The sequence below is a fragment of the Triturus cristatus genome, chromosome 11 (genome assembly GCF_964204655.1).
Source record: "Triturus cristatus chromosome 11, aTriCri1.1, whole genome shotgun sequence".
NCBI classification, from domain to species: Eukaryota; Metazoa; Chordata; class Amphibia; order Caudata; family Salamandridae; genus Triturus; species Triturus cristatus.
In genome coordinates this window covers 60,554,141-60,578,808 of record NC_140594.1, presented here as the reverse complement: position 1 = coordinate 60,578,808, position 24,668 = coordinate 60,554,141, and the positions used below count along the sequence as shown (strand labels likewise).

The following is a 24,668-nucleotide window of genomic DNA, read 5'->3' as shown; positions in this document are numbered from 1 at the left end:
TATGAAGTGACTGAGCCAAGTACTATTGATGTAATAAACTGCTGCCGGACTGTAAATCCCAATATCTTCCAGTTTGCACATTTCTGACTAGGTGGGTAACACCAGAGACGTTACTCCCCCAGCTCTGCACGTTACAATATTTCCTGTGTCTTAGCCGGGCCTTATCAAGCTGTGCCTAGTCCTGCTTAGACACTACATCACTTAAATTAATTTAAAAGCCTTGTCCCTACTGACGAATGCCCTTATGGCAACTGTGAGCCACTCCCATAATCCATATCTTAAGAGCCATCCTTCTAGAATGACCCCCCTCCATTGGGACATACAGATATCCTGCAATTGCAAGTATGCTCCTAGATCCAAGTGAGATTTTGTATTTTTCAATGTGTACAGGGCTTAAATGATTTGATATTCAAGCATTAGTTTTACCATCATATATTAGAATGGGATCCCTTCAGAAGAGTTTATACAGCTAAGGTTCTCTGTGATGTACTGAAAGTGAATAAAAAAATCGATTTCGAAAAACAATGACTTCAAAAACATTTTTAAAATGTCCTATTATTTTTTGGAAGACAGCAAATGTGTAAATTGTTAATTTGCAAATCATATAAACTCATTGAAGTAAAGCGTATTGATGGCTTTTAATTCGAACTATCACAAAGGAAGTATTTCTCTGCTTATTGTGATAAAGTCTCATGTTATGTTATGTTAATATGTTTATAAAGCACTTGTATACCCAAGAAGGATGTCTTGGCTTCGGTTGAAACTACAAGTCAAGTAAATTATTCAATATGGACGCTAAAGAGAGGGAAAACAACCAGGTCTTCAGTGCTTTCCTAAAGGCCAGGAGGTTAGGTATGGATCTGATATGAGGAGGTAGGTTGTTCCAGGCCTTGGCCGCTTTGACCACCAAACTTACACTTCCGCATTTTGTAAGCTTGAACCTGGGAGTCACCACCAATTTGCAGGAGGCAGAACGTAGTGTTCTAGCAAGGATGTACCAGGAAATGCTAGTCCTAAGGAAAAGGGGACCCTGGTGGTGGAGTGCCTAGTGAACTAGACAGAAGGCCTTGAAGGTGATCCTCTGCCTGACTGGAAGCCAGTGTAGTTTCCTGGGTTCTTCTGAAACTGGCTTGTATTTAGAGATCCAACAGAGCATGCGAGCTGCCGCGTTCATATGCTTTAAATATCCCATTTCGTGATGTGCATTAACCTGATACTGGGATACCCCTCATACGTGAGGTGTCTGGTGAAGTGTGTCAATAGAGATGCTGATGAAAGTTACTAAAATTCACACTAGTTTCTTTACATGTTTGTTTCTTAGAAATATCCAGCCTGACATACTGATGCTTCTGTTTGTTTGTATTCTTTCAATGTTTTCTCATCTCTTATTAATGTATGCTCGGTGGGTGCAATGGGATGTTTTATTGATGCACTCCCTGGCTCTTTGTAGTCTGATTTCACACTTGTTATGTATTCGCATCTGTTGCAAAGCATGGAGATACTGCCTGCATCATCTCTGTGCCAAATAAAATTGCTTGATACAAACAAACAAAGATACATCTGTGTGAAAACAAAAAAAAACGAGGAGAACACACAAAAAACTAAAGAAGGTGTTACAGAAAGAACGAGGGCATACATGTGCTTCTGCTGCCCCTTTAACTCCCTTTGGACAGCACAGAAGTTACAGTCTTACAGAAAGAGAAGTGTGGGATCATCTGAAGAAGGGACGAATGGGATCCTTTTTATTAGAACTAGAGATTGCGTAGTAAAAGGGAAACTCCAGACAAATAAATATTTTTAGACTTGGGTGATCCTGCCATGTAGCCACCATAAGCTAAGAACTCCGCAATCAGAGATTTGTAAAATGGAAGTATAGCCTCCCAAAAGAAAGGACTCGGACAGTATGGGTAAAGAGATATACGATGTCAAATAAACAGGTTGGACGGAGTTATCCTGTTAAGTGCAATTGTCAGTTTCCTATTTCCAACTGCTATCTCGATCAAGTTTGAACCCATTTTCAACTGTTAGCAAATTAAGCATGCACTTGAAGCTATCAAGCACCCCTGAGGCGCTTTCACATCAGAGATCCACTGATAACCCTATTTCCTTTCACTCTCTAGCCTGGATGTGTTTTCCCAGCTCATCCTATGCTTCTAAAGGCTGATGCATCTGATGTGGACTCAACTGGTATTTAACTAGGCAACACAGCATTCTCACTCCTAGTTAGGTCTCGCCTAGGCAGCGCATGCGCTGTCTCTTGAGACATTTTGTATTCTGAATGGGCTTTAAGCTCTGTCCATTTTCAAGGGCTGCTCCTGTTACATGTGTTGTTACTCAGACAGTATGTGAGCACTATTTTTTTCTTTAAGCTGGAGCACTCAAGGTCAGTGACAGTGGTTTACAGAGTTCTGCTGTAAACAGGGCTATAAATCTTGCCCTTATATTGCCCCAATTGCTGTGCATTGAAAGACCGAGTTTTTTTTTTTCCCCTTGTTTTGACAGGAATGCTATGGACTACACCAACCACATACAGTAACAGACTTTACCAAACACATTTTCACAAGCAATTATAATGAATTTTTTATTTTCTTTACACCACATGTCCCTGTCTTGCACCTTTTCATTTTTTTTTTAAACTTGCAAAGACAAACAAACTATTAGGAAAAACTGCCACACCTGCGTTTAAGTGCGTCCCACAAATGTAAAATACATACTCTATTAAAAGCAGCACACGCTCTCCGTTGCAGCCCTTTGCCCTTGTTTATTTACTTTGGGTGCTGTGTTAATAAGTGTTTTGTTTACTTTGCTTCCCATTGCGGTCACACGGCCTTTCCTACAAACAACATAAATTATAATATTGTTGATAGACATGCCCAGCAGCATAGATAGACTTGTGGGGGCGGGTCGAAGCAGCACTAAACATTTATTGGTACTGCATAGGCCTCAGGACAGCACAAGAAAACAACCATAGATGCGGCCATCCCCAATAATACGTCACCCTCCAAGTTACAGTGTCTACGTGGAACAGAGACCACATTGTGTGCTTTGTCTACTTATAATTACATTGTAAAATCGAAACTGGTTTAAGCCTCTGCTTGTTTTGTTTACTTTTGGCCAATCACTCTCCAAGACAGCATTTTGGCAGTCCACCCCTCGCTGATCTCTCTCTCCTCCCTTGTCTTGACCCCCACTGTCTGTTCTTGCTGCAACCCCCCCACCAACCCCACCCCTCTCGTATTGTATACCCTTAAACCTTTAGGAGATCAAATGACAAGAAGGGCCGTTTAAATACCAGGGCAACGTCAAGCAGTTATTTTGCTTCCACTGGGCCAGGGAGGATCAGGTCATCAGTGCTGTTTTATTACCAAGAACTTACACACAAGTAAAAGACATGGCCATTTATAATGCAAATATCTCCAACTCAGACTAATGCAAGACTCCTAGTATTTGGTCATGTCATTGCTATTGCTAGGTAGCCAGGTAACCAATGCCTAACAGTCTGGGTGCCCGAACAGTAATGAGAACAGCTGGGTTTTGAACTTCCTTATGAGCATGCACAGCTGTTGGTGGACTTGCTTGGCTTGAAGTGATTCCATCCTTATCAGTCTGCATGAGGCAGATGCAGAGAAGGCCTTTGACAGAGTGTCATGGGAAATCATGTGGGCTATACTAGAGCATTATAACTTTGGGCATAGTTTTATTAAATCAATTAAGGCTATGTATTTTGATCCAAGGGCTAAGCTTCAGATTATGGGATGCAAATCAAATACTATCAAAATCTCGAGAGGAACAAGGCAGGGCTGCCCGTGCTCCCCGTTTCTATTTGCCCTCTACATCAATCCTCTGATACTTAAAATCTTAGAGAACATCAGAATTAAACCAGTGGTGACAGGACTATTTGAAACTAAAGTCTTAGCTTACGCAGACGACGTCGCAGTAGTAACACCTGACCCTGAGATAGCCATAACTGAGATTGAGGCAATTACACAGCAGTTCGGTGCCTATTCAGGATACTCCCTGAACAAAAATAAAACTATCATATTATGTACAGAAAATACACAGTTTGTGGATGTCAGACGGACCGAGTTGGCAACTTATTTAGGGGTTCGTATATCCGCTACAGTTCAAAATATTACCAAAGTTAATTATGAACCCCTTATTAACTCAATTAAACAAGATCTAACAAGAGTGAATAGCTTGCAGTTATCTATCATAGGAAGAGGGAACTTTATTAAAATGACTATCTTTCCTAAAATATTGTATTTATTTCGTGCAATCCCTTTGCTAGTCGAAGACAAATTTATTAAAATTTTGGACTCTCAGTTTTCTAAATTTGTCTGGCAAAACGGCAAGATTAGGAGATCACTCAAATACTTATCTCTCCCACCTGACAGAGGGGGGCTCGCAATCCCTCAGCTACTTCTATATTTTTGGGCGGCCTTCCTACAACAACTCGCCCCAATGGTTAATTCAGTAGCTAATAGGAAAGAGTCCGACATACCATCCGTATACGAACTAGCCCTTGGTCACAATACTAGAGGACTATTCTTAAGACAACTTGAGCCCAGTTATTTAAAAAAAGTTAAGTTCAAAATTGTTATTGGGGCATGGAAAGTCTGGCAAAAAAATCACAAAATTTACGAATATTCCTAGGCTAAGTCGCTATACTCCACTCTGGCACTCCTGTTTGCTACCGCAAAGTTTAAATGACGCTATCTCTGCCAGGTGGGAGAGACAGGGAATTATTTCCCTTTTTGATTTTTTAGGTACAGACATGAAGGCTAGCTTTACTACTCTCCAAAATCAGTTCAATATACCTGAGACTGACTATTTAAAATACCTTCAAATAAGATCAAGTATAAATTCCCAGCTCCCTAACATAAGCTGGATAAGAAGCTCTCTTATTGAAGCTACCATCAGGCCCTCCTCTAGAATTGGCACAATTTATAAGTTCCTCCACGAAAATTCACCAGATGATATAGTACAGACTGAACTACTATGGATAAACAGGCTTGTTAACTCAGATATAGACATTGATAAGGTTTTGGTCCTGTCATCGCAATTATTACTTTCCACTAATCTAAAATCGCAACTGTATAAAACTGTTTACAACCTCTACTTCACTCCAGCTAAATTATATTTATGGGGTAGAAGAAGTAATGATCAATGCCCCAGGTGTAATTATGGACCCGCCACGCTACTACATATGTTTTACTATTGTAATAAGCTGACACTACTAAAAAAAATGATATGGGAATTTTGGGAGGAGATTTTTGGGCGTAAATTGCCCGAGTCGCCCACTATTTATATGCTAGGATATGATGGTACGTTAAATTTGAACTCTAGCGAGGAAGCTATTCTTTTTATTGGAACCGCGGTATATAGAATTATTCTTGCTGCATTATGGAAAAATTGTGATCCCCCAAGTTTTCAAATGTGGCTAACCAGATTCCTGAGTGTTCATAACTATGAGTTAGCAATCTATGCCACCAAGGGACCGAAGTCTAAAAAAAAGAGGCGAAAAGATTTGGTCCCATGTTACAGCTTGGAGCACTGCAGCGGTCTCAAATTAATGTATAAAACCCTTATTAATATGTTTTTATATGGCAATAACCATTACTGTACTATTAGGCTTCCGCATGAATTCCTACGTTTGCATCTTATGTTTACAGCTTTTAGTATTATAGCTTTTTTTTCCATTGTGATTTGCAGAACTTTAGTCCATATGGCGTATATATGACAATAGGTATTATTGTATTATCTGGTCTTTGTATTTTCCTTCATAATATTTATTTTTTGTTATTTATGATTTTATTGTTTGCTATTTTTCTTTTTTTGGAGTTGTATACAAAAAAAAAAAAAAAAAAAAAAAAAGGAGGCAGGAACATTTTGCCATAAGAATGTGTTAGCCTAGCTCTTGGGACGGCCACAATTTTCTAGCATAGTGATGATGGCTGACCAGTAAGTTCATAAGAACTGATTAATATGACAGAGAATCTCCTGTAGAATCATAAGAACAAAGGCTGGAGACTGGAAGCTTTGGCGAGCCCTTTAGTAGGAGATCGGGAAACTTTACCAACATTGGCATGAAATGGGCCCTTCAGGAATGGATCAGTAATCAAGCTGGATGATATTCCCGGCTGTAACACAGCGAGACTCTTTGAGCGGGATAAGTGCCACTTCACCAGCTGCAGGATCTTCGTTTCACCTAGCAATCGGATTACACCATCATCGAGAGGACACACCAAGTGTGGGCCAAAGAAAGAAAAATCAATCTATAGTTCTTGACAATCTGACTCGGTGCACTGCTGTGTGACTTGATCCATTTAGTTTGTTTCAAAGTTCGGTAAGGTTTTTATTACGATGTTATACAACAACCAACAACAAAATAACTGAATTATTAATCACGCTCACCTCTCCAGGACATCCTCTGTATTTACAGTAGTACATATTAATGAAATGTGGGCCCCAACCACGTCTAATATTGATCCTGTGGACTTTTCTTATTTTCTCTTCTGCATTCAACTTGAACAGTTTGGTGTAATCTTGAAGGCCCTTAAAGAGTGTTGGCATGCCTAGTCTCTATCTGCTGCAAAGTACTCAAAAAGGGAGTTCCATGTGGTGGGGAAGGATGCACCCATGCCGTGGAGAAGGATGTACCCATGCCATGCATGGCATGACAAATTTTTCCATTCCTAGAATGACCCACATTCGGTTACACTAATCCGAAATGTGTGGTATGAGGTTTGCCTCCTATTTAGTCAATACGGTCTGTTTGACTGACAGGAGTAGTTGGTGAATGACTGAGCACCCTTTTCAGTTCCCCAAACAACTTCTGTCATCGATTCCAGTAAAATGCTTTCTAGGGTACCAAGGCTCTATAAACCCATTATTCCCTATATGGCAATGGTACTTCTTTGCAGTACCCACAGTACAGGTACATTTCCAAAGTATGTGAGATACTGCACCTATCTGGCTGTAGTCCCTCTACTACTGATTTTGCTGCATACTGTCTATTGTGTGAAGATGCTGTGGAGTTCAGAATCACCCCCTCCCTTCCCTCATTTTGTTTACTTCTCTTGTTGTGAATCTAGCCATCTCTGTCATATATGTCCCCTGTATGGCTGGCTAATGGAAGTCCCACACTGCCAATAGTGCACATTCCTCTGTGTTACTGATATGAAGGAACTGGGTCATTTCGGAATTAATGGCCTCTCTGGTGACAGGGTCCTTTAGGAGATGCTCACTGAACTCTCATAAAGGGTCTCTTCACTTCCAATTCATAGAGCAAGTCCCCAAGACATTATCCAACGCCCTGTGTGCTGCTTCCCGAAGGTGTGGGCCCAGTGTTTGATCTGTGACAACTACGTCTATCATAACACAGGAAAAGCTGAATAGTGTGTGGAGTCCATTTCTTCTGAGTGTTTCATCCTCCAAACATCCACTGGGCCCATCTCTGACTGATAGCCATCTGAGCCCTTCCACTGAGAGTACTACGACGCCCCCCCCCCACTTCTGCCTATTACTATTTGCATTTCCACTGACCTTCTCATGGCAGTGATGCCACCATGAAAAGGTCGGCAGAAAATGCACTGTTGTGTGTGCACTATTTGCCATGCATGACATGGTGCCTGGCAACAGTGCACTCACCCCCAGTCAACTGATCTGGGTTTAATCCATCACCGTTCTTTAGCCCACTCTGCAACCTCAGTTCAGACATGGCCATATGCAAATCAGTCTGACCCTGTGCCTCATGGGAACAGTCCAGCCCGAACTGCCAAGCCATGTCTTCCCTGGACCGGAACAAAGCTTCCTAGGACCGGTTTCTGGCATGTCAGCCGTCTTCAGCCAGGTTTGCTTGAATCCAGTGGCAAAGTGAGCAAGGGACTCACGTCTGAGCATACCCTGCCAACTTATGGCGAACAAAGCAAAACCAAAGGAAATGATGGACGCAGTGTTGAACATTGCAAGCACTCACCCCCAGTCAACTGATCTAGGTTTAATCCATCACCATTCTTTAGCCCACTCTACCATCCCAGTTCAGACATGGCCATATGCAAATCAGTCTGACCCTGTGCCTCATGGGAACAGTCCAGCCCGAACTGCCAAGCCATGTCTTCCCTGGACCGGAAACAAGCTTCCTAGGACCGGTTTCTGGCATTTCAGCCATCTTCAGCCAGGTTTGCTTGAATCCAGTGGCAAAGTGAGCAAGGGACTCACGTCTGGGAATACCCTGCCAACTTATGGCGAACAAAGCAAAACCAAAGGAAATGATAGACGGAGTGTTGAACATTGCAAGCACTCACCCCCAGTCAACTGATCTGGGTTTAATCCATCACCGTTCTTTAGCCCACACTGCCACGGGCTGGACTGTTCCCATGAGGCACAGGGTCAGTTGGCAGGGTATGCTCAGACGTGAGTCCCTTGCTCACTTTGCCACTGGATTCAAGCAAGCCTGGCTGAAGACGGCTGAAATGCCAGAAACAGGTCCTAGGAAGCTTGTTTCGGTCCAGGGAAGGCATGGCTTGGCAGTTCGGGCTGGACTGTTCCCATGAGGCACAGGGTCAGACTGATTTGCATATGGCCATGTCTGAACTGGGGTGGCAGAGTGGGCTAAAGAATGGTGATGGATCAAACCCAGATCTGTTGACTGGGCGTGAGTGTTTGATTGGCTCTGATGCTCAGTCCATCACCATCCCCTTTTGTACCGCTTTGTTCGCCATAAGTTGGCAGGGTATGCTCAGACGTGAGTCCCTTGCTCACTTTGCCACTGGATTCAAGCAAGCCTGGCTGAAGACGGCTGAAATGCCAGAAACCGGTCCCAGGAAGCTTTTTTCCGGTCCAGGGAAGGCCTGGCTTGGCAGTTCGGGCTGGCCTGTTCCCATGAGGCACAGGGTCAGACTGATTTGCATATGGCCATGTCTGAACTGGGGTGGCAGAGTGGGCTAAAGAATGGTGATGGATCAAACCCAGATCTGTTGACTGGGTGTGAGTGTTTGATTGGCTCTGATGCTCCGTCCATCAACACCCCCTTTTGTACCGCAACAGTGCACACACAACAGTGCAGTAGCATAGCCTTCAGGCTCACTCTCAGCCTAAGCATGCCACCACCAGCACAGCGGTTTACTCGGAATGCGGCGGTCGGAATGCAAACGGCTTGGAGACGTTCTCCCGAACGCCACAATTGCGGTCCAACAGCTGGATCGCCGCAATCTTTATCAGCCTCCAAGTTTCTTGGGAAAAGCATATGTCCCCTTTGTTTTGCCTGGGGGCCCGAAGAGTCACACTTCATTTTCTAACATTATTAAATCTTTCACATTAATCAAGATACATAATCTATTATTACCGGTTATTTAATTATCTGAAGTAATCTTCTGAAACTGGACCTTTTCCCCTTCCACAATGCGGTGGGTCCTTAATTCAAACTGCATTTGTACTACTATGATAGTACTATAAAATACTATTCAGAAACATACAAGTGTAAATCTCCAATTCCACCTCTCTCATCTTCACTATGAAGAGATCCTCACGCATGTAACTTTACTTCTTATAAGTAAATATGGAAGGGATCAGAGGGAAATATATATTTACTACTAAATGGGTGAGGCTTAGAGATGAGGGTAGGAGTTGAGGGAGGAAGGGTTTAATGAAGGTTAGGGAAGGGTTTAGGTAGGGACATACATCCCACCAACAAAAGCCCACTGCCATTCACAAACTGCACTTCAAAAGTTACTACATCTACAAAAGGTCCTGAAATAGTAATTGACCATTTAGAAATTTACGTCCAGCCCCACACATGGCCAAACACAGGTCCTGGACGCCACACCCTTACACAAAAATAATGGAGGTAGTGACTTAAAATGTAACCCCATAGGGACTAATGTTAGAGGAAATTAATTTAGATTATTTCAAATAGTTAACAGTATAAATAAATATAACTAAATGTAAAAAATATCTGGAAATCTAAAGTATCTATAAATAAAACATGTATTGTAAAATAATTAATCTTTATTGAATTTAGGAATTAATGTAATACTTTATATAAAATATAATGAAATTACTTTTAATAATTTCTTAATCACTTTCAATAATTCATGTATAAGAATTTGTTCTTTTCCACTTTGGGCGGAAATTTGTTTTTTTAATTTAAACTTCAGAAAAACTAAACATTTAATTTAATATATTCAAATATATATCAAATTCAAAAGGAAGGTAATAGAGCTGTATCATTTTTTAACTTTATTTGACATTCAAAATAAATATATAACCTTAATTAATATTTAACATACATTTTTTCTTTAACCTAAACTTAACTTTTTGTCTTTAGTTTTCTCCAGACTCCGCAGTCTCAATAGGGAGGAATCATTAAGGGAAATAATTTTTAAGAGGCTACAAGTGAGGACCCTTGAACAAGACAGAGCAGCCTACCATTTAGTCAAACAAGATAAGAGTTTTTCTGGATTAGGAAATAAACCAGTGAGGCTCTTAGATAACCTCTTACGAGTATGCCAGGCTTATAGCCCCGTAGTGGAAGTGAAGGGACCCGAGTGTAAGCTAATTGTAGAAGAAACTATAAAGCTAAATGTTTTAAAAGGTTTTATGAACAATTATATGCAAAACAGCAGGGTCCCAGGGAATTAAAACAATATCTATCAAAAGTGCAGCTACCTATGGATTCTTCTTCCAGCAACCTTTTATAAGGTTTTTAGTGCACCCTCACTATACCTTCTCTTTATGGTCTATCAAAAAAAATATATAAATTCAAAAGCAGCTTCCACTACGTAAGAATTAACAGAGTCGCTAATTTTAATGCCAAGTAGGGGCCTGAAGAGTGCGTTCCAATCGCTAGATTTTGTTACTAAATCTTGACGTAAAAGTCTTCAATAAGATAGCAAGTGGATTGAGCCTCGAGAGCAAGCTCGGAGATATTGTACATCTGTACGAGTCCGCCCTTATACAAGAAAGGCAAGGGAGCAATGGTACCAAAACTGCTCTGCACCTTTTAGATATTGGAAACAGAGGCAACAAGAAGGCAATCATGATATCCCTAGACGCACAAAAAGCATTAGGTAGAGTAAATCGGGATTTCCTGGCAGCCACGCTACGGACCATGGGCTTTGGGGAATCCTTTTGCAGAAAGACCCTGGTGAGCTACCATGCTCTGAAGGCCAACATTAGAGTAAGTGGGTGACAGATGTCTGCTTTTGTCCCTTCTACTTGAACTAACACTTGGACTGTGAGCCCAGAAAATCAGACTTATCATCGTTATTAAAGAAATAAAAGTTGAGAATGCAAATCACTAAGCTCATGTCGGCAGATGACATGTTGCTGTGAATTACAGACCCTACTGGCTCGCTACTGTAGGTAATGGCAGAGCTAGGAGCTGAACTGCATGTTTCTGGCTTTCAGTAAATTTAAGTAACTCAGAAATCCTAAATATTTGACTCTCCAAGAACCACACCTAGTAGGTGCAAGAACTATCACGCTTGAAATGGGCTGATACTTCCATTAGATAATTAGGTCTAGACCTAGCCAATACCTTATTGAAAACTAGAGAGATTAAGCTACAGTACATGAAAAGATCAATAATAGTAGAACTGGGTAGCTGGCCCTATAAAACCCTCTTACTGCCAGACCCGATTGTAGCCCTGAAAATACCCATCCTCTCACAGATATTATATATTTTCCAAACACGGACCCTCCACATTCCTAAAGACTACATAACAGAATTCTGGGCTTAGTGCTCGGTCTTTATTTGGCAGGGGAAAAAGGAAAGAATCAATAGATACTAAAGCACCCTGGAACGACTCCAAGGGAGGTTGTGAGTTTCCAACCTCCTCCCCTACTGTTAAATCGCTGATCTGAGTTTTCTCATACATTAGGCTAAGAGGTAAATGGAGAAGCGTTGTTTCATGATGGATCATACATTAAGGCCACCATGGGAGGCCCCATGGAAGCTTAAAGGCAAGAGTGATTACAAGCCAGAAATCTCCCCAGTGACAAGAGCCACCCTCAAGGCCTGGTACAAGTTAAAAGTTGGAAAGGGACTTTCATCATGCCTCTTCCCATTATGGGCCTTCCACAGGGACCTCTATTGCCTTTGTCGGGAGCGAGGTTGCAAACTCTGAGAAATATAAGTGAAGTCAGAGAGGTGATGGTATCTGTACAAGAGAAAACAGAGTTTGGGTTGGGTCAAGCGGAAAGTTTTTGCTACTTCCAGCTTAGACTGGCTCTTGAATCCCATTATTTTCAAATCTCCATCAACAGAAAATGATGGAATAATATTCTGATCTGAACAAAGAACTTCATGCAAGGGGAAGGAAGCGATGTTAAAATTACTCTACAGGTGGCATAATACCCTCATGGTTGGGGAAAATGAGCCACAAAAGAGAGTGGAAATGTTGGAGGGGGTGTGGTGGAAGGGTAACCCTCACACACTATGTGGGCTTCCCCACAGATACGGTCATACTGGGAGAAGGTAATTCAAATCATTAACCTCTTCCGTGCTCATGACTGCCGGGAGCCATCCTTAGACACGGTAGGCGTGTGCGCAGAATGGCTCCCGGCAGTCCTCGCACATGTCAATTGTCATCCCTCTGGTGTGGGCACCAGAGGGATTTCTTTCCCTCCCCTCATCAGCCTTGGGAACTGGGGGGGAAGAGCTTCCCCAGCTCCCAAGGCTGCTTGTTTGGTTTCCCTGAAATGACGGTCAGCACGCATGACGCGCTGACGTCATTTCAGTGAAACCGAAGCTCAAATGAGCCGTAAGGCTCATTTCAGTTTTGCTTTCTATGTGCTCAGGGAGCTATCTCAGTCCCCCCGAGTACGTATAAAGTCAGGAGAGGTATAATTGGAAAGGGGAGAATCTCCCTTTTCCAATGGTACCCTATTGGATGCCTGCTTAGGAATCACCCCAGGTGAGCGATCCCCAAGTAGGGATCCACCCACTAGGCACCAAGGAGGGGGGAGCGGACCCTTGGGCAAGGGTCTTTGTTCCTCCAAATGAAACTGGGTAAAATTCAGTCTTTCTGCCCCCCCCCCCCCCCCCCTGGGGAGAGATGGGGGCAATAGCCCCCAATCTGTCCCCCCACCCCTCTGGATGAGCAGAAAGCCCACTAGATGCCAGGGATTTTTTTAAAATTGGATTTAGGGGTGGGGGTTGCCCTAGATGAGCATGCTAATACCCCCACCCCCTGGCAAAATTTCACAGTCTTTCTGCCCTCCCGGGAGGTAGATACGGCCAGCAGCTCCCAATCTGCCTCTCCCTCCCCCCCGGGGGGCTGAAAACCCACTAGATGCCAGGGATTATTTTTTTTCAATTGTTTTTAGGGGTGGGGCTGCCCAAAATGAGCATGCCAATGCCCCCACCCCCAAAAAAGAATTCCAGTCTTTCTGCCCCCCGGCCCCCTAGGCAGATAGGGGCAAGAGACTCTGATCTGCTCCCCCGGAGGGGGGGGGGGGGGGGGGACAGAAAGCCCACTAGGCCCCAGGAATTGTTTTTTTTATGCATAGGGGTGGGGGCTGCCCACAATGAGAATACCAATGCCCCCCCCAAAAAAAATACACAGCCTTTCTGCCTCCCCCAGGAGTCAGATGGGGGCAATATTACCGAATCTGCCCCCTGGGGGCAGAAAGCCCACTAGGCACCAGGGGCATGTTTATGGGCATGCCAGTGAGGAGCCCCATAGGCAAAGGTCGCTCCCTTTTTTTTTTCGCACATATTTTGGGTGTTTCCATGATATTTTTATTCTCATCTACACCAAAGCGGGGACAGAAAACCACTAGAATTCAGGGAGAGTTTGTGTGTGGGTAAACTGGAGTTTGGCTGATGGTCTGCGTGTACTGACCTTTGGCTGGCATTTTGCTGGCGGTGTGTGTGGACCTGCACTTGGCTAATGGTGCGGGTGGACTCGGGCTTGATGATGTGTATGTAGATTGGCGCTTGCCTGGTGGTGTGCATGGAGTGGCGGTTGGCTGGCGGTGTACGTGGACTGGTGCTTGGCTGCAGGGCCGGACTGGCCGTAGCGGGCACCTGGCATTTCCCTGGTGGGCCGGATGGGTGGGGATGGGTTTCTGGCCTTGGAGGGTGGTTTTGTCACTGTGGGCTGGTTTGGCAGCAGTGCTGCAATATCGAGCCCCAGTAACAAAAGTGGGAGGAGTGCTTTTTACTAGCACGCCCCCGCCAGGGCCGTCGAGCAGCAATTTGCCAGGGCTGGTAGCTGTTCCCAGTCCGGCGCTGCTTGGCTGGGGGTGTGCGTGGGTGGTGCTTGGCTGGCAGTGTGCGTGGACATTGCTTGGCTAACTGTGGCATTTATAGCATTTGGCTGGCAGTGTACGTGAATTGCACTTGGTTGGTGGTGTGCATGGAAGGCGCTTGGCTGGCGGTGTGTGTGGATGGCACTTGGCTGGCGGTGTGCGTTAATGGCGGATGGCTGGTGCCGTGTGTAGATGGCGGTTGGCTGGTGGTGTGTGTAGATGGTTGCGTGCGTGTACGGACTCTTGGTTGGTAGTGTGGCTTGCATGGATCCCCCAAAGTTTTCTTACCCAGAATCCCCCGCAAACCTCAAATTTACTTATAAAGACACATTTGCCTCACATTTCTGTGTGGGTAAGATGTAGGATCACCGTGCAGGCACAAATTTCCTACTACCCAGCATTCCCCTTGGTTTCCTGAGAAAAATTATACCTCACTTGGGTGGATGCTCAAAGTAGCGTCAGTCTAAAAATGTATAAACAAACTGCGCTTTTAGACCTGCTTTGTGCCTACCTCAATTTCTATAAGTTTTTGGCCCTTCCATGTCAGAGGCACTTGGTCAATCCACACAAGTAAGGTATCATTTTTATTGGGAGACTGAGGGAACGCTGAGTGGTAGGAAATTTGTGCTATGCGGTGATCCCACAACTTTCTCACACAGATATTAGAGAAAAATAGGACTTTTTGGCTAAACTTGAGGTTTACAGCGAATATTTGGAAGGAAAATGTTGGGGGTTCAAAGCAAGCAAACACCACCCTGGTCTCCCACGGGTGTCTAGTTTTCAAAAATGTCTAGGTTTTTTAGGTTCCCCTAGATGTCTGCAAACCCGGGACCGAAAACACAGGTGCCCACCTATCTATCACTAAACAACCTGCTTTTCCAAGGGGGTCACCTGCGTTTTTGGTCCCAGGCTCAGCTGCCATCTAAGGAAACCTACCAAACCCACACATTTCTAAAAACTAGTTACCCTGGGGTGTCCCGGGAGGTATGGGTTGCATGGACGCCCCAACGTTTGCCTACCCAGAATCCCCTGCAAATCTCAAATTTAGCTGAAAGAAAATCAAATTTTTCTTAAATTTCTGTGTTGGAAGGTTGTGGGATCACTGGGCTGACACAAATTTCCTACCACCCAGCGTTCCCCCTGGTCTCCCGATAAAAATGGTCCCTCACTTGTGTGGGTGGGCCAAGTACTTGCGACAGGCAAGGGCCAAAAAAAGTATTGAGGAGACATCAAAAATTACCTAGCACAAAACTACTTGGTTTTGCCCGGGGAGTCACCTGGGTTTTTGGCCCCGGGCTCGGCAGCCATCTAGGGAAACCTACTAAAACCACACATTTCTGAAAACTAGACACCTGGGGAGTCCAGGGAGGTATGGCTTGCGGGGACCCACCAACGTTTTCCTACCCAAAATCCACTGCAAACCTCAAATTTAGCTGGAAAAATCAAATTTTTCTCAAATTTTTGTGTGGGAAAGTTGTGGGATCACCGGACTGACACAAATTTCCTACCACCCAGCATTACCCCTGGTCTCCCGATAAAAATGGTACCTCACTTGTGTGGGTGGACCAAGTACCCGCGACAGGCAACGGGCCAAAACGTATTGAGGAGACAACAAAATTGCCTATCACAAAACAACCTGGTTTTACAAGGGAATTCACCTGGGTTCTTGGCCCCGGGCTCGGCGGCCATCTAAGGAAACATACCAAACCCACAGATTTCTGAAAGCTAGACACCTGTGGGAGTTCAGGGAGGTATGGCTTGCGTGGATGCCCCATCGTATTCCTACCTAGGATCCCCTACAAACCTCAAATTTAGCTGGAAAACAAATAATCACATTTTCTGCATATTTTTACGTGGGCTCACCGTGCCGGTACAAATGTCCTACCACACAGCGTTCCCCTTAGTCTCCCGAGTAAAATGATACCTCAACCAACTGGATAGCAACCACCCAGCATGACAGAGTGCCTCTGCTACAGGAATCTCGTCTAGATGATAAACAATCGACAAACGCTAGAGAGTTCCTACATTCCCTGTCTTTTGCTCCCCCTTCTATGCTCTCCTCCAGACCTTAACCTGATTCAACAAAAGACAAAGATATTTGCTGAACTAAATTTGCCAATTATCGTCATAATTGTTGTAACGTGATCAGATACCTTCGGTTCTGGGCAGCACTATATAAAACTCTTAAATAAATAAATACAGATCATAATGGCATGCCCTCAGCACAATTACTTCTTATTTTCCCTTATGCAGCTATGAAGGTGGCGGACTGTGACATGCAAAAGAAGACTGATTTATCCAATTTAGTGGCTCCATTAATTGACAAGGCTCTTAGCAAGAGTACATGCCACATTTCAAAGTCTTTCAGTAGAATTCAGTGATTATGAACAGCTGTGTCTGCTTTGTCAGTGAATCATGGACTCAGGTGTGTGAGAAAAATCAACTTTGAGGTATATTTTGACACAGAAATATTTAACTGAATGAAATGGGATTCATAAAGGGGGAACTCAATCGGTAGAGAAAGAGACAGCCAACATATGAGGTTTCCACTAAAAACAATACTACGGACCTGTTCTTTTACGAGGTCCGGATGGGCACGATTAGAACATAAGAAACCTGGGAAACGGCAAATCATTCTGCGTGTGGCTTGGAATATAAGTAGAACTAAAAAAGTATAATCAAAAAGCTGTTCACAATGATGATAGTGATGAAAATGGACTGACAACATGATCGCCATGAAGGAGTGTTTAGCTGGGCGACTGGCAGGGGCGAAGAGGACGCCCCCCCACCATATTTGTACTTTTAGAAAGCTAGCATTTTTCTGCCCAAAGTTTGTGCAGCCTTTCTAGGAGATTCCAGCTGCCTGTGCCTCTTAATGGTTCCCCCAATATGGATGTGTATTGGGCTCACACAGTGAGCCAAGGGACTTGGGTACAACTGGAAGACAGTCTTCCTGACAGGATGGATGGGGAGTAACTACACTCTGCCTCATTATATTTCAAGGGACCTTTCCTACAAACAACGGAACCTGACACCAGGCCTACCCTGTCTTTTGTCACCCTAGACAGTTTAGAGTCAAACTCAGGGAAAGAACTGACCAGAACCCAATTTGGAGGTAGGTCGAGGAATTTCCCACACAAAGGCTGGCACCAGGAATAAAGAGGGCCTTCAGAACCACTCATAAGAACACTCCAGAATGTGTGGAAGATTCAGAAGAAGAAATGCCCTTCTACTATAAGGACTGCCCTGCTACTTGAAGGGCTACCTTGCGGTCTGAAGAAGGAAGGTTGAAACTGCTTGCTCTCATTCCAGGCTACCCAGAGTGGCTCCAAGGGTCTGTTGGCTGACATCTGGTGTGACCTACAGGGACACAACAAATTTCAAGAGACTTCCCTGCAACTGCATGGCTGCAGCTGGATCTGTCCAAGCACTGCTGCTGGCCTCTTCTGGAGCGAGTCCTGATCCCCAAGAGGTGCCCCCTAGGTCCACAAGAGAAAGGTCCAAATCCTGAAGTCTGGACTCCTCACAACTACAAATGGGCCCGTTTGCGCAGAAACTCTGCTGCCTGCGACGAGAGCCAACAAAAACTTCTGGTGAAACCTACTCTTCTCTGCAACAGGAACCATCAGCGTCAACCAGCAACTCGAGACGTGCACTTCGCGCTACAGCAACAACAGTCTACAACAACCGCCAACGCTAAGCTCTTAGAGACCGGCTCTTTGCGCAGACAGTGGCCGCCGACGACAACCCGCAACGAGACAACTGCACTTTGCGCTTCAGCAATGATAGTCCACGACATCTGCCAATACGAAGCTCCAGCAAGGACAGGCTCTTCGCGCTACAGGTATGACCATCTATGACACTCTACCTGCTTTAGTGCCGAAAGCCTCCTCCTTGCTGCTTTCACCAACACAAACGGAACTCTTTGAGCCAGACTTGAGAAGGTAGCTTTTCAGCAGAACTAACCTGGTCCCTGTATTTGTCTCATACTCTATTGTGGTCTGCATGAACTTATGACTTTCCCCCGGTCCAAGGCGACCAGATAACCGCGAGTGACGCTTTGTGCTTCTTGGTGCTATTTTCACAAAACTTAAAAATTCAAAATCTCCGGTTCTACGGATTGGATAATGATCATTCTGATATTATTTCATTTATAAAACAAATTACTATTTTTCTAAATGTTGTTTGTTTGTCACTTTATTACTGTTTCTGTGCTGCATAAATGCCTCACACATTGCCTCCAAGTGAAGCCTGATTGCTTTGTGCAATGCTGACAGAGGGTTAAGCACAGGTTAATTTAGGGACTTTTATGGTTCACCCACCTCACTCAACCAATAACCCGATTTCTTATATATATATATGACACCAATAAAGCAATTGAACATTCCCCGCAGTGACTGGAGTCCAAGCCTGGAGCCCGCAGTCATTGGAGTCAACTAATCCAACCTGACTGCTGCGTCTAATGATCAAAGTTCTCAGTCGCGAGCATTGCATATTTGATAAATGTACATAAATGTGTCAACTACTATAAACATGTGGCTCAGTAAGGCTTCTGGTTCCTCCACTTCTTGTGTTGTTATCCACATCTCTTTATCATGCATGGTTTTTAAAAAGACTTTAGTGATGGTGTTGTTCAACTTATTTTCAGGTCCTAACTAGTTCTCGCTAGTTAACTCCAATGACTGCGGGCCACAACATACTCAGCAGGACCACCCACCGTTAGAGCCACTACTAATTAATCTGACCAATAATATCAGTACCCCATTTAGTTGCAAAGAAACCAAGCTGGATAGAGAAGTAGATTTTACTACTGTGAAACTTTGCCTTACCTTCACACTATACTGTATATCACCACACCAGATGTTGACGTAGTATTTGTACGACGAAGAGCTCTTAAGTCAATGTGTGAACCTAACAGATAATACTCTTAACCACTTCCTTACAATGTAAGACCTGAAACGTATGCTCCATCTGGAACTGTATCTTGGAAAAGATCTGACAAATGCCTTCACAACTCTATCCAAAGAAGAGTGTATGTCTAAAGGCTACTTCTTTTTTGTCCTCTCCAGGTCTCAAGAAAACCAAAATTAAAGATTCAGCACTAAACATTTTCTAATAAAAGCTACCAAGCCCATTATATCTCATATTCATTGCCAACTAACCTGCAAGTACAACAATGTGGCTGCATGAGCACAATCCAGATAAAGGCATGCATATAGTCTGATGGAAAAGTTACTTAGCTTCGGTAACTGTAGTTCTGGTGGATACATAAATTTTCTGCAGATTACTCACTTTATTTACATTCCTTAAAATGCTAGACTGGTCCAGACACTTTTACCTGGCAGTAGTTTTTCCTTCAGGCACAATTCTATCTGCCCAATGTAGTGACAGCAGATGTTAGGTTCTTGGTAATTTTGATGCGTCCCATTGAGCCGTGCAGAGGGGAACCAAGCAGGCACACAGTGACAGCAACAAAAACACACATCTGCATACCTGGGATCTTATTAATACACATGGAACTAACTCATCGGGGGACTCTTAGGAATCTGCAAGAAGATTATAGATCTAATAGAAATATTGTTGCTTAAGGTAAGTAATGTTTTCTTCAGATGGATACATGTTCACTTATAAACCTCAACTTCTGAATGCGTTGCGAAGCAATACCTCCCTGAGAGACAGGATTGAGAAGTGTGGATTAACCAAGGACGTTCCGAGTACCCTTCTGGTGTAGCCCACCACCTCCCCTTAAACCCACCACACGTCATCTATCTAGCAATAGCATAGGTGCTAATACAGGCCAAAAATAGTCATGTCCGTTAAATATGTTGGATGTTAATTTACATCATATATCCTATGTAAGCCTAAAACTGCTCAATGGATATGTTGAATGTACATTGTAATACAGCATTTGTTATGTTACAACAAACAAAAATGCTATTAAAAAGAAAAAGGCAGTCATGCAACACAGCACTTGCAAAGTATCTGTCACTGTGTCCTTGGGCTGGGAGGCAGCAATGATTGGCTAAAGGAAGCAAGGATGTGCATGTGACCACCAAGCAGCTGTGACATATGTAGTCACTCCTATTCTTTAGTGGGATGAGGAGGAAAGAAGGATGAATTGGTGATGGACTGGCCCATGTGAAAGGCATATACTATTTTGGAAAGGAAGGAGGGACAGGCAAAAAGAACCAGCTTACCTGGGTACAAAACGGTGAAGGTTAGACAAAGAGAGCCTGATGTTCTCCAAATCTACGGGATGAAGTTCTGGCCACTAACGGTACAGTCCTTGCCGTACAAAGCTGAACAGGGCAACTACGGACCAGCTTGAATTGTGCTGCTATTTCTAAAGTTAATACAAGATTCAAACACCACAGAGGATCATGAATGGAGCGGGAGGCAAGGTAAGACGGGAGCTTAAGAAAAGGATGGGTGCCCATTGCCACAGGCAAATCACCTCCCTACACAGGTCCATGAAACCACACGACCAGGCATGGTGATATAATGGATGGAAGCAGAGTCTGACAGAATCTGAATGGTACTCCAGAGTGGGAAGGGAGTAATGCATCCATGGCCTCCAGCAGCTTCAGCACGCCTCTGTGCACACCCTGGCCAACACAGATCAAAGGTCTTGCACCATACAGTTGCTCAGACACCCATCATAACCCAATAATGTCTGACAGTAGTAGCCTGTGGTGGGCTTTTAGAGGATCCACCAAAACAACTGTTGGAAGGGGAGGTGGGTAATCCACCACTGTAGATCTGGATGAATTGACTCGGCTCGGCTAAGAAGCTCCACTGATGTTGGAGCCTCTGTTTTCTCTGTTATCAACGAAGGGTCCCTTATCGGCAATCTGGATTGTGACAACAGTATGCATGAAGCCATGAGACAAAGCAAACTTACAACGTGTGGAATTGGAATTCATGTCGGAGTCCTAAACCTCAGAACCATCTCCTGGATATCAAAGATCCTCTAAAGAGGAGGAAAACTCTTCATATGGGTTCTGTCCAACACCGCTCTTGTCAAGTTTAACTTTAGCATTAGAGTGGAAGGGGAGACTTCTGGACATTGATATTAAAACCCAAATTAATGGAGGAGAGTAAGTGTGCGCTGAAAATATTCTTTGATCAGTACTAGAGACACTGCATTCTCCAGCCAGTCATATGACTAAAAAATACATGGGCACCTGTCCGTTGCAGCGAGAACACCATATCTACCATCACTTTGCAAAGACATGTGGTGCAGCTATCAGTCTGAATGGTAGGGCAGTACACTGATGCTGGGATCCCACCATGAATCTCAGGTAATATCTTTGGGTTGGAAGAATTGGCAGACTGAAGTAGCCATCCTGGAGACCAAGGGACACCAACCAATCACCGCAATGAGGGCCAGCAGAACTTGGATCAGGGACATTATCTTTAATTTGGCCAGCTAAATAAAGGAGTTGGCCTAATGGCTAGGGTGGTCGACCTCGAATCTGGGGAACCGGGTTCGAGTCTTGGCAATGACGCTGAACAGCCTGTGATTCAGGGCAAATCACTTTATTTCCCAGTGCCCAACAAAAATGAATGTGTCCTCCTGTAACGCAACTGGTGCTATGTAAGGCGCTCTGATACCGGGTCAAGTTCACGCTATATAAAACTCCCTAAAAAAAACAAAAAAAATAACAAGGTTCAAGAGGCAAAGAAAGAGGATTGCTCTCAGACTCTGCACTTCTTGTGCACCAGGAAGTAAAGAGAATAAACTTCTGTGCCTTTTTCTTCCAGAGGTACCAACTTTATGGCCTTTTGTTCAACAGGGCGATCACTTCCACCTCTAAAATCGAGACCTGTTCTGCAGAGTATATCCTATAAGAGGGAGGGCAGCCCATAAGGGAGGAAAGATAGGGCAGGCTAATGCCAATCAGCTATCAGCTGGTGGGAAAGTGCCCAAAGGAGTGGTACATTTGTTGGGACATCTGGATTGGTTTAGAACATTGTCTCTACCTAGACTGTATTGCCCTGGAATATCCTTTAAATTCACTGTACTGTTGGTGAAATTGTCTTGCTGGGGAGAAAAGGCAAGTGACCTGTAGCTCTAATATCCTTGAAGCACTCCAGCGAGGAGTTGTTACTCTTTGAACAGCTGCTCACCATCAACCCATGAGGGCTGCCGGGGAATTTCCCGAGAAGCCAGTGCTGGCTGGTGATGCAGTGATGATTGTGCTCTTCTTACTGCCCGTTTGCCTTTGTTCTTTCACGGTGTCCACCCCTCACTTCCACTTGGCTATTCTCTCTGAATTCCTTCCTTTATACCTATCATATCCTCTGAGCTGCTAACTCTTCATATGCCCCATCTGATCATTTACGGCTACAAACTAAAAAAACAAAAAACCTTGACTCTCTGTTCCATGGTGATATCCCTCTACCCTTCCTTTTAAATCCCTCCATCTTAACTGGAAACTACCCTCAATACTTTGGCTCAGCAGTTATACTTCCCTTTCCGAAAAACTCATGGCGGACGATTTCTCTCCTTTTATTGTGCAAAATCGCAACTTCCTTTCTTCAAGAAACTGGAAAGCCTAGTTTAGATGTCTCTTCTATTAGACATCTAAACCCATACCAGTTTGGCCTCCATACTCTTCACTCAACTGTAAACACACTGTTATGTCTCCTTTGCTCACAATGATCACCAAGCTTCTGTTATCATTTCTACACTGATCTATCTGGGGTATTAGTCCTACAGTACTTTCTGCCCTCAACACAGGAGGTCTCAGGCACTCTGCTCTTCCTTGGTTCTCCTGAGAACTTTTCGCACTCTCTCCATCAGTGATGTAGGACTCCAGAGCTCAACACTGACAATTATACCAGTTAGGATCCCTCAAGAGTCAGTCTGTCCTAATCCCACTCCTATTCTCCATTCTCATGACTTCTCTTTCGGACATCATATCATCCTTCGGCTACTCCTAAAACCGCTCCACTGATTAAACACAAATCTCATTTTCCTTTCCCACACTCTCCTCCTACATCCAATCACACATATCTGACTACCTTACGGCTATCCAGCACTGGGTTGCCTTCATTTCTCATTTTAAACTCTTCTGAAATTGAGGTCCCTAGTTAAACTCTGCACCAACTCGCCTCCCAAGTTCTATCCACTTTCCACAAGGCATTTCAACTATCACCTTTGCTAGGACATTCGAGGGTCTCTTCAATCCTTCTATGCACATGGAGTAGTCTATCGTGGCAACAGTCGCAGCAGCAGGATATTCACCTCTCAAAAGAAGAAAAATGAGCCCATGATTTTTATGATGTAAGAGAAAATATGTGATTTTCATTGAGAAAAAACTCAAATTACCTGTAGGCATTTTTGGAAACAGGTCGCGGGTCAAACTTGAAGAAGATGATGCACATGGAGGAGGCTTCTGGAGTCCACGTTCCTTCCAATCGGGGTGTTGTAGGTTATAAGGCCAGATCCTGCACGTGGAAAGAGCAGAAGAGATCCATATTAACCAGCAGTCGAAGCACATAAAAATAAATATGTGAATGGTGATCCCGAGCGCAATGTGGGTGGAGTCAAAGGCATAACTAAAAAGAAAAAAAAATGATGCAACTATATCGTTGGACTTTCAGCTAGAGGTAACTGCACAGAAAATATAAATCACAGACCTTAAGTGAAAAACAAATGTAAATTAAACGAATCTTCACAGTCTTGGAGCAATTCGGGTTCCTCGTTAACTGTGCAGGAATGGTTGCTATTTCTCGAAAGGTATGGGAACGGTTTGCATAAAATGAAAGCTTGGACATGCTATTCTCAATAGATCCCGCCATCTTTGACCTCTGATGTTAAGGAAAACTCGGAAGCCCCAAAAGCAGGCCCGAGCCAGCAGCAGATCGACTTCCGCGCGCGCAGCTGTTTAAAGCTCCCCCGTTCCCATTAAAACCAACAGGGCACCGAAGGCGCATTTGTCTTAATGAGGAGCATTTGTCTGCATCAGACCCGGGCGCGCTCACAGCTTCCAGCGTGCTTTCAATGTGAATTTAATATGGTGTGATCAGAAGCGCGGCAGTGACAGGTGAATATTAACCGAGCCTTGGAGAAGAGCGTCCTAGACGCCATCCATCTTCTTCCGTGGCTGCCAAAAGCGGGGGAAAGGCCGGTCCCATCCGACTGGTCCGCCCTGAAGCATTTATTTGTGTTTAAAGGAGGAGAAAGAAGCATGCAGATACATGTGCAGTGACCGAATAAGAGAGCTCAGCGCGGCCTGGTAGCGTGGGGGGGGGGGGGGTGGGGGGGTTGGGGGGAGTGTGAGATAGCCAACTAGCGAGGAGGTGAGCCCAGCTAACCAGGGCGGGCTGGGGCCACTGTAGGGGCCATTAGTTTCCAGTTATTTGGAAAAGTAAGACCACTCGACGCAGGGTCTGGACTATGGTAT

General features: G+C 44.2%; 1 protein-coding gene across 2 annotated transcripts in view; it reads right to left on the bottom strand.

Moving 5' to 3' along the window:
* Positions 1-24,668, bottom strand: part of TANGO2 (transport and golgi organization 2 homolog) — a 545,308-nt gene that overhangs the window by 346,539 nt on the left and 174,101 nt on the right. For both annotated transcript variants that reach the window (XM_085635540.1, XM_085635541.1), the window contains one exon: positions 23,591-23,709. In XM_085635540.1, the coding sequence (XP_085491666.1) occupies positions 23,591-23,646 (56 nt within the window). In that variant the 5' untranslated portion in view covers positions 23,647-23,709. The remainder of the gene's footprint in view (positions 1-23,590; positions 23,710-24,668) is intronic.